Source organism: Bidens hawaiensis, unplaced genomic scaffold (genome assembly GCF_021521415.1).
Source record: "Bidens hawaiensis isolate Kalapana, Puna unplaced genomic scaffold, B.hawaiensis_p1.1 tig00030823_1, whole genome shotgun sequence".
Lineage (NCBI taxonomy): Eukaryota > Viridiplantae > Streptophyta > Magnoliopsida > Asterales > Asteraceae > Bidens > Bidens hawaiensis.
The window spans coordinates 12,650-24,007 of record NW_027495162.1 but is presented as its reverse complement, the minus strand read 5'-3'; the positions used below and the strand labels follow the sequence as shown (position 1 = coordinate 24,007).

The 11,358-nt window shown below is 36.5% G+C and overlaps 1 protein-coding gene across 1 annotated transcript; it reads left to right on the top strand.

The window, feature by feature from the left end:
• Window positions 1-5,273: 5,273 nt before the first annotated feature.
• Window positions 5,274-10,391, top strand: LOC143581180 (uncharacterized). Its single transcript, XM_077064015.1, has 12 exons — window positions 5,274-5,611; window positions 6,576-6,661; window positions 6,942-7,021; window positions 7,093-7,148; window positions 7,287-7,335; window positions 8,300-8,446; window positions 8,527-8,622; window positions 8,707-8,820; window positions 8,883-9,013; window positions 9,089-9,330; window positions 9,406-10,233; window positions 10,319-10,391. The coding sequence occupies exons 1-12, from the start codon at window positions 5,274-5,276 to the stop codon at window positions 10,366-10,368; spliced, it is 2,217 nt and encodes a 738-aa protein (XP_076920130.1). The 3' UTR covers window positions 10,369-10,391.
• Window positions 10,392-11,358: the final 967 nt, after the last annotated feature.

Below are 11,358 nucleotides of genomic sequence, written 5' to 3'. Positions count from 1 at the left end.
GAAAAATGGAGATTAGCAATGGATAGTGAAATAGAATCCATTATCAAAAATAAAACATGGGACATAGTGGATTTACCATCAGGACATAAATCCATAGGAGTAAAGTGGATATACAAAACCAAGTACAATGAAAAGGGAGAAGTAGACAAATATAAAGCAAGGTTGGTAGTTAAAGGTTATAAGCAAAAATATGGAATTGATTATCAAGAAGTATTTGCTCCTATTATTCGCTTTGAAACTGTGAGACTAGTCATTGCATTAGCGGCTCAATATGGATGGTACATGCACCAAATGGATGTGAAATCGGCCTCTTTTTAAATGGAAGTTTAAATGAAAAGGTCTATATAGATCAACCTGAGGGTTATATTAGAAAAGGTCAAGAACACAAGGTATGTCTTCTAAACAAAGCCCTATACGGACTAAAACAAGCACCATGTGCTTGGTACAGCAGAATCGATGCATACTTTCAAAAACATGGATTCAGCAAATGCACATTCGAACATACGTTGTTTCTAAAATTCAACAACGATGTTAGATTGATAGTTTGTCTATATGTTGATGATTTAATCATAACAAGCAATTCTCTGGAAGAAATATACACTTTTAAAAGGGATATGAAGGCTGAATTTAAAATGACCGACATGGGCATGCTGCACTATTTTTTGGGAATGGAAGTCACACAGAATGAAACTACTATTGGCATCTCACAACAAAAGTATGCTCAAAGCATGTTAAAGAGATTTAACATGAGTGATTGCAAATCAGCTATCACACCAATGGAGTACGGACTAAGTTATCAGAGGATGATCCAGAAGAGTTAATTGATCCCAATCTTTATAGAAGTTTAGTGGGGAGTCTAATGTACCTCACCAACACAAGACCCGATATAATGTATGCGGTTAGTAAAATAAGTCGCTTCATGGAAGAACCCACTAAGACACATTGGGAAGCCGAGAAAAGGATACTACGTTATATAAAAGGAACAGTGAATCATGGAATTATTTACACAAAAGGAAGTGGAAAACTAATCGGGTTTAGTGATAGCGACTATGCGGGAAACCTTGACGATAGCAAAAGCACATCAGGCTATGCCTTTCACTTAGGGTCAGGGATAATATCATGGCAATCAAAAAAACAAAAGGTAGTAGCACTTTCATCAACCGAAGCAGAATATATAGCATTATCTCTAGCCGGATGTTAAGCCTTGTGGATTAAAGGAATACTAAAAGAGGTTAGACTCAATGATGAGCAACCCACAACAATGTTTTGTGATAACAAATCTACAATCTGTCTCACTAAAGAACCAATGTACCATGGAAAGAGCAAACATATACGTATAAAATATCATTTCATTAGAGGCTTGGTGAAAAATCAAGACATTGATGTTCAGTTCTGTGCAACCAAGGATCAAATAGCAGATATATTAACCAAAGCACTCCAACCAAAGGACTTTCATCGCTTCAAAGCCTTCATGTGTGTTGCACAAATCATCTAGCTTACGGGAGGATATTAGATTATAATTATAAGCTAGATTATTAGTATTATTTGTATAGTTTATTTATGTAATTATGTAACTCTTGTACTTAGGTTATACCAATTAAATGATTGCTAATCGGATAACCCTAACTTCTCCAAAGGGATTATATATAACCCTCCCTGGATACATTTGACGGTTACCAAAGAATACAATAACGATTCTCTTATTATCAAATTCATCTACAATATAATCTATTGATCCAGTATCTTCAATAGAAACTAATTGAGATACTTGATAATGAAAAACATTTTAAATTGACTTATTATCTACATCTTTCTAGACTTCCAACTTTTGTTTTTATCTTTTCCTTAACAAATATAGGATTCTATTTGATGCAATCAAAACAACATAACAAGGTCAACATAAGAAGGCTCCTGCACCAAATCATGTTTCCTAATAATAATTACACACATCAAATACCAGCTACTGTTTGTGATGAGAAAGAGAGTGAGTGTAAAGTGGGGTTTATGTGTTTTGGATTCATATGGTATTGAAATAACCCAATACATCATATGGTTCACCACTTGTACACAACTCATTCACCAACGCATTCATCACTAGCTAGTACTCTACAAGTACTCAAATGTACTTTGCAAACTATTCTTGAAAAATAGTAAATCAAAATTAAAAAAGAAAAAAGAAGTATATTGTTGTTGTAAAATTGTCCATTATTTTCAATATTTGTATAGGTAGATTTTCGGCTATTTGGATGATCGGGGTTAACTTGTACACCAATGAGAATTCACAATATACCGTGTACAAGCTAGGAGGTGTGGAGTACACACTCGTCCAAGACTGTTGTGACTTCGGTGATGAGGGGCCTATATGCTTCAATACTATGACGGGCTTACAAGGGACGTTGCTTAGTAACAGGCCATGGGCAGTTGTCCTTATAGCGTTAAGGGTTAAGGGCAACGCCCTGGCAAGTACCTAGCTAGCATAAGTGGAAAACAAAAAAAAAAGGTTGCTTAAAAATGATAGCAAAAAAGTTGCTTCTTCCGAAACGCATCATATCAACATGGATGACAAAAGGTAGATTGAAAATGAACTTTGAAAGGTACTGCCATTTTGTAGTAAACACAAGGTCGGAAGTGAAGTTAAAATTTAGTAATGAAAAGGTTGCGTCATCCGCTACTAAAGTACAGTTCTGGTGTTGAATGTAACTGCTTAATGTCATAGTTGCATTTGAACATTGTGTTGTTTTACCCCTCTTTGTGTTGATTCAACACCTATATAAGGGCATTATTTGGTCATGTATGTTCCAACTATTGCTCAATCGTTCTACTTTGTTTAATCGATGAATCTCATTCTCATGGTAAGCGAAGGTCTGATTTGTTCAGATGCTGGTCAACTGCATAAGGTGCCACATCAGTCACCTCACACGCACATCATGGAATCGCATCAACTACAAGGATGCGGTCTCATCATTGTATCAAGCGCATCTCGCATTATGTGCTCAAGATGGGCAGATTTAAAACCAAGATTAGATAGTTTTATAAGAATTTATTTATGTTAAATACGAAGTACTAAATTGACAGCAATTTGTTAATCCTAACAATAAAGTGGTATTGTACCTCTATAATGGGCTTGGAATAAGTGAAACAAGCCCATTAGCATATATCATGGCCCATAACTACCATGAGCAACTCTAATCCAACTACGGGGTGCAAACGAGCCAAGCTACTCGAGTTCAGATCAATAAAAGCTCGAAACGAGCCGTGCTTTTTCGAGCTCGAGCCAAGCCCGGGCCTCAAATATAGCCCGTTTAGTTATCGAGCCTTGCGTATTATTAAATTTTACCTATTTTGGACTTCTATGTATTAAGTTTACACTTCATAGTCAAGCTCGAGCCGAGCTTTGGGTTTTTTTAGGTACTAAACGATCTCGAGCTGAGTTTAAGTTTGTTTTAACGTTTTCTTTCTCAAAATATATAAAAATAGTAAAATAAAAATTGTATATAAATTAATTAATAGATAATAAACGAACCGAGCCCAAGCTTAAAAAACAACTAACGAGTTAAGCTTGAGCTTTAGAAAAAGAGCTCGAAACGTGCCGAACTTGAGCTTGAGCCCTTGTAAGTCAAAACAAGTCGACCTCAAGCTTGGCTCGTTTACACCCCTAAATCCAACCACTCATGCCCAAACAAACAAAGAACTAGTAAGAACCGGTCAAGCTGCCTACAGGCCAATCAGTTTTTATAAGTGTGTTAAGTACTTAAACAAAAATCGATTCGAATAATACCTGGACTTGTTCAATTCAGGTATAACCAAGTCGGGTTCTGGGATGTAGTTTATATATCGTTAGGTGTTCTGCGTACTTTATACAACAATCAATCATATAAGTTTAAACAGGATACCGACTCCCAAATTTCCCAAGCCGATGATCGAACCCAAAACCGTCCTATACGTTAAACTGAAACTCGTTCCACCATATCCGATGTTAAACAGGTCGGTCGGTAAATTGAGCTAATTCTTCGGAATCGGATTATCGTTATCATCAATATTATCAATTTGTTCAGTAAATTGAGCTAATTCTTCGGAATCGATTCCGGTAACTCTTAATCCTAATTCTAAACCCGGGTTATCGAGATTACTCGAATCGAACAAATCGGTGAGGAAATCCATCTGATCATATTCATATTCAATTGCATCATCGTGTCCGTACAAGCAATCAGGGTAAACAGTTGAATCAGCTGAATCCGTATCTGGGCCTGGTTCAGATGAGCAACAAGAGCATGAATTCGAGTTTACCTGATTAATATTAATATTATAATATGAAGATGATGAATATGGATCCAAGGTGAAGATGTACGGAACGTCTGTATTGTGGATGTTGACGACGTCATCATCTTCTTCTTCTTCATCGGATTTAGGATGTATTGAATTTGTAATATCCGCCATTGATTTGAAGGTGTCAAGTTGAAAGAAACCCTAATTTGAATGAGAATGAAGAAAACAAAATGATGAGGAAGACTGTGTGTGTTATTTTGTTATCCATTGTGGGCAAACTCGGGTTCGGTTCGTTATAATACCGGCATTTGTTGTGACTGGTAAAACTAAACTAAAACGAGTTAATAAAATTTATATCGAAATGAAGAGAAACGGAGATGAATATCTATTTATTTGATCGAGTGTTGTCGTTATGAAATCAATTTTGTTATTGAGATATCTGACTTTTCAAATCAAAGTCGTTAATGAAGCTGTGTCCGTCTTTCACATTCGTAAAACTTTGATCCCGGGATCCAACGAATTTTCACAATAAGTGAAGCCGTTGTAGTCGGTGAAGTAGTTTCGTCATCCTAGTCACTGTTCGTTTTATTTTGTAAATCGCAAAGAAAGGTAAACATTCAAGCTTGTTGGTTTAAAGTTGATACGACATCTTCTGACCTATGTTATATTTTTAAAAAAAGCGATAGTTTAGATCACTCACGGACCACTGGCCGGCCCAATCATCTTCATTCCCTCATGTACATAACAATCGGTTCTAGGCTGGCATGTTTTCGAAGAGAAACATTCTCGTCATACTAATCATCATTCATTTTATTTTTGTAAATCGCCCAAAAAGGTAAACATTTTACTCCGATTTAAATGAGCTTTATTTATTTTAAAAAAACCCGGCTCATTACAAACTTTTTATCGATCCAAAATCAAGCAACTCGTAAGCCCATCTACAGCCATTTAAGTACAGTTAACAACCACCGCCACCGTCTCTAGTCGCCTGAAAGAATCCCCAAATTATGACGACGGACATGCCACCTCCACCACCACGTAACCCTAGCTCCACCACCACCAATTCCGATCAATCTTCACCGGCAGAAGCTAAGCTTATGCCACCACCACCTCCAATTCAACTTATTCCTCAAAACACACAACCACAACCACCTACCGACGGTCCAGCCGATTCCGCCGATATTTCGACGTCAACTGAAGATATTATTGTGCCGGAGAATAAGAAAAACGATTCCGGTACTCGACAAGCAGTTCCGTACACGATTCCGACGTGGAGTGAGCCTCCGTGTCACGATTACTTTCTCGAAGTGCTTAAAGATGGATCTATTATTGATCAATTGGACGTGTAAGTTATTATTATGTTGAATTAGCTAATTGTTGCCCTAATTGTAATACCTGCCATGGTAGTTTAGGTTGAGAAGCTGTAATTAAGTGCCGAACAGTTGGCCGAAAAAATATTAGCTGAAATTAATCATAACTGAACGAAACAGAAGGTTATGGTTACGGTTAATGCGTCTTCGTTAACTGACTTTAATGGAAACCGAAACCGAACCTAACTGAACCTTGTTTGTTTATGTTTTGCAAATTTTATATTTCTATTTTTAGCTTTGAACATTATATTGTATGCTGCAATTATCTGTAGCATAGCTCGGAACACCATGACCATGCTTTGAATAGGCATGTTTCAGGTTCGAAACTTCATAATTGAGCTTGGAACACCGTAACCGAACCGTTGACCGAAAAAGATTAGCTGAAATTAACTGAAACTGAACAAAATCGAAGGTTAGCGTTATGGTTAGTGTGTCTTTGTTAACTGAAACCGAACCAATCCTTGTTTGTTTATGTTTTTGCAAATTTTGTATCCCTATTTTTATCTTTTGTATATCTACTTTCAACTTCGAACATTTAAATGTATGCTGCAATTATCTGTAAGACTGTAGCATAGCTCGGAACACCATGACCAAGCTTGGAAATTGGCATATTCCAGCTTTAAAACTTATAATTTAGCCTAGAACACCATAACGAAACCAATTTATACTAGAATAATAGGGAAAAAAACGTAAAAAGTATATTGGAGAATTAACTGAACTTAACCGAAACGGCGAAATCGACCCATAGCCGACCTGTGGTTAATCGACCATTTGGTTACTGTTATGGCTAAGCAGTCTTTTATAAACTGAACCGACTTCGCAAACCCTTACAGTTTAGGGTTAGTACATTAATTTGTGCAACACAGGAGATACATTGCTTACTCTGTGCTTTGTTGTTGTAATGTAATTGTTGAATTGTTTATGTTTGTGATCATTCAGGCATGAGAAGGGGGCTTACATGTTTGGGAGAGTGGATCTTTGTGATTTTATCCTTGAGCATCCAACTATTTCTCGGTTTCATGCTGGTAAGCTTCGGTTTCCATTCAGACTGCTTGTTTTTTTGCATGATGTTTCATACTCACTTATAAAAGCATCATGTAAGAAGTTGTTTTGCTTTATAATGATCTGATATGATTCAGATTAGAGTGTATACATTTGTGTTCCATACTTATTAAGTTATGAGTTCTGCAATCTGTTGTCATTATACTTTTGTGCCTTTTGATCTTTATTGAGAAATGAATATTATTTTGCTATTGTTTTCCACATTGGGATTTTAACTAAGATCACATTTTTTCTCTATGTTAGTTCTCCAGTTCAACAAATCTGGTGGTGCTTTTATATATGATCTTAGTAGCACACATGGTACATTCATAAACAAAAACCAGGTATGCTCTTTCTACTTCGCAAATTAATGTGAAATATGGTTTCTTTAATGGCCCCTTTTTTCAATATTCAGGTGAAGAAGAAGGTGCATGTAGAGCTGCATGTTGGTGATGTCCTTCGATTTGGCCAGTAAGTTTTTACCCTTGTGTGTTAACTTAAAGTTAGTTACATCGTGCCAGTGTGTGTTAGCCTTGTCATTACATCATATTTAAAGTTTGATGCTAAATTCTGATAATAATTCTTTCTTTTGCTTTTTCTTGGGTACAGTTCGACTCGGTTATACATATTTCAAGGACCGTCTGACTTGATGCCTCCAGTAAGTGTTATTAAAAACGTTAACCTTAGCTAATCATATAATATGTTACAAATAAATTACGGTTAGGTTTGGTACAATTCTACGTTTTAGTTCATTTTTTTATATTTTCGATGACAAAAACCAGTATCATTTTTTTGTTCTTTCGGCCCAATTTTCTAGTCGCGTCCATTTCTTGTGTTAGTTTTTTATCAATGGACTAAAATACCTTTTAAAAAACAAAGAAGGTTTTTGTTATCTTTAGATGAATAGTGAGCATTCAAGGCAAGATAATGAATGTTAAAATTTAAATAAGTTATATGTAACATATTGAAAGAACAATTTTTGGGCCTTGGATGTTTCAAGATAGTTTTCAAGTTCTAAGTCACATAGTTTTTATATTTGGTATTATAGATTTTGGTCTCATTGCGTGCTGGACCTTGAGACTCATATTTTGGGGGAGAGAACTTGCAAGCCTTCATGGCAGCATTGATAGCAGCGGCTACAAGTGGAGTCTTGGCCTTTATTTTGCTTCCATTACCACATGGGGAGGCTCTTTCAAATGCTTCTAGGACAGCAGAGCCAACAATGCACCAAAGTGGACCACAGGCTTGTTATCTTTTTTCCAAACTTGGTACACTTTATATGTACCAAGTTTGAAAAAATATGACAAGCTCATGGACCACTTTAGTGCATTGTTGGTGTTGCTGTCCTAGAAGCATTTGAAAGAGCCTCCCCATGTGGTGATGGAAGCAAAATAAAGGCCAAGACTCCACTTGTAGCCGCTGCTATCAATGCTACCATGAAGGCTGGCAAGTTCCCTCCGCCAAACAATGAGTCCCAAGGTCCAGCAAGCAATGAGACCAAAATCTATAAAACTATGTGAGCTAGAACTTGAGAACTATTTTGAAACATCCAAAGCCCAAAAATTGTTCATTTAAGTATATTGATTTTTTTGAAAATTTGATATTGTATTTACTTTGGCAAGGAAAAAGACTTGAAGAGTATAAGGAATATGAAGATAGGAGATGAAAGACGTGACATGGAAGCTTCACTTCTAAGAGCAAAACGGGAAGCCGCACTTGCAGATGGTATCTCATGGGGAATGGATGAAGATGCTGTTGAAGAAAACGAGGTTTACTTTGTTTCTGAGTTAAAAGGTTATATAGTTTCTGTATTGTGTTGGAATCTTAACTGTATTTATCTTAAACCCAGGATGATCTAGATGAAATAACCTGGCAAACATTCAAAGGACAGCTTACAGAAAAGCAAGAAAAAACCCGTGAGAAAGTTTTAAAGAGGCTTGAAAAGGCAAGCCCACTTTTGTAGATTTAACACTTTATTTCAGTCATTTTCAATTATATAGAAATTTATATTCTTTTTTTTTTTTTACAGATTTCTAATATGAAGAAAGAGATAGATGCTATACGTGCAAAGGACATCTCGCAAGGTGGTTTAACACAAGGGCAACAAACTCAGATTGCGCGTAACGAGCAGAGAATGGCCCAGGTACATTTTTTAATCAAATTTACAATTTTGTTACTTGATGCTTTAATGAATTTGATTATTAGGTTGCAGAAGAGCTTGAAAACTTGGAAGAAACTTTAAATGACAGTATTCGTGAAAGTTTAGGTGCACGTGGTGGTAGGGTGCATGGTAAGAAAAAGGGTGCCGCTGCTGATGATGAAGATGAATATATGAGGTATTTTATCGACAATAACTTTAAATATTTAGTTTCTTACTCAAATCAGTTAATTAAATTAAACTATTTTTCCAGTGATGAAGATGACTTTTATGACCGAACAAAGAAGAAACCGTCTAAACAGAAGGGTACAGATGGAAAGTCGGTTGAAACAGCTGATTCTCTTATTACAAAGAAAGACGCGATCAATAAACAAATTGAAGAAAAGCAGAAACTGCTTGTTGAGGAGCAGAACAAAGTGGTCCCCACCAACGATGACGTGGCAGAAACTGGAGACGAACTTGATGCGTTCATGTCTGGACTCTCTTCTCAACTAGGTTTGTATTCTTCTCTTATATATCATATTATCATGAATTCGTTGGGTGTATATAAGTAATTTTTTTCTATTGCAGTGCAAGACAAAACAAAGTCAATCCAGAAGGAATTAGACGAGCTGCATTCAGAACTGGAACGAGTTGTATATTTGCTGAAAATAGCCGATCCTACCGGAGAAGCTTCTAGGAAAAGAGAATCTGTTACTACCGGAGAAGCTTCTGCAAAAAGAGAATCTGTTACTACCGGAGAAGCTTCTACAAAAAGAGAATCTGTTAAACCAGATATTCCCAAAGCGCCAGCTGTGAATAAGGCAACAGTAGAGAAGGGTAAAAACGTCCAAAAACAAGCAACTGAAGACGTCACGGTTACCACAAAAGCAAGCAAGAAAGAGGAGTCGGTTGAGGTTGTTTCAGCAACTGAAACTTCAACCGAACTGAAAGCTGTTGTGTATACTGTTACAAAGCCACAATGGCTCGGGGCAGTTGAAACCAAAGAAACAAAAAAGGATCACGAGACACCATTAGCGGAACCGGAACTGGAACCGGAATCAGATGGGTTTGTAGATTATAAGGACCGAAAGGAGGTTTTGGTGAATAAAGATGATCTTGAAAATGCAGCACCGGGTCTGATTATAAGGAAGAGAAAACAGGTTGAGGAAAAGGATAAGGGTAAACCGGTAATTCCAGAACCGGTTGAGTCGTCAGTTGGAGTAGAAGATGCTGTAGCATTGTTGTTGAAGCATACGAGAGGAGTTCAAGCTATAAACGATGAAGAGATGGATAGTAGCGAGGCTGAAAGGGGTAATAACGGAAAGAAAAGGACGAAAAAGGCGAAGGTTTTGGGACCCGAGAGGCCTTCGTTTTTGGAAAGTGAAACTGATTACGAGGCTTGGGTGCCTCCAAAAGGTAATTATTATTATGGGTTGATTATATTAAAGTTCGGTTATATGTTGTGTGGTTTTGTTTAATTTTGTGATTTTTGTTGACTCAGGTCAATCGGGTGATGGCCGAACATCGTTGAATGACCGTTTGGGATACTAAGTGAAGATGGTCAACCAGTGTGTCATTTGATAGGACACAGGAAGAATAGACAAATGACACTTAAGAGGCTAAACTATAATTGATCTCTATCATTTATTATGTATTAATTACCTTATATACACATTAACTTTTTTTTTTTGAAAGAAAAAAAAATTACAAACAAGGCTCATGTAGTACACCAATGCCAAATTTGGTAAAACATAAAAACACACAATGCTCGTTAAGGGCGACAAAGCTTAGACGAAAATGTCATGGTGGTTGGACCCAACAAGTATAAAACTTTTCATAAACCGTGGTGACCAAACTCAGAATTTTCAAACGAAAACAGTATATGTACAAATTATATATAAATTAAATATATATATATATATGTAAGAATACTTGCACCCTTGTAGTAAATATATTAAAATATTAATATTTATACAAATATTACTACACGTATTGTATATTTGTTAGACTGGTCACTGTGGTGAGGGGCTTCGAAGCCCCTTAATTTTGTTTTATTTTTTAATTTAATAAAACTAACAAACTTAATATAACAAACTAAATAATAAAAATCAAACTTAATTAAACTAAAATACATAAAAAAAACATACAAATAGAAAAAAAAAAATACAACTAATTTTCGGCGTCCGAGTCCTCGTTTGCGTATTTTGCCATTATCCTCTCTTTCTTTTTCTCCAAAAACGCCCGCGTGGCCGAATCTAGATGCGAGAGATCCTTTGCGAGGAGCTTGAAGTCCTTCTCTCGTTGTCGTTCCGATTTAGCCTTCTTTCTTTCTTCATGCATGGCTTTGTATTCCGCATGCATCGCTTTTCTCTCTTCGTGTATTATCTTGAGTTCCTCTTTCGAGTGTTTTTTTCCTCGCGAAACTCTTTTAAGTGCAACGACCTTCTTTTTATGGCTTCGCTTGCGAGGAGCTTGGGGTTCGTCGACTTGGGTTTCGGGAATTTGGGTTTCCACAACTTGGGTTTGGGGTGTTTGGGTTTG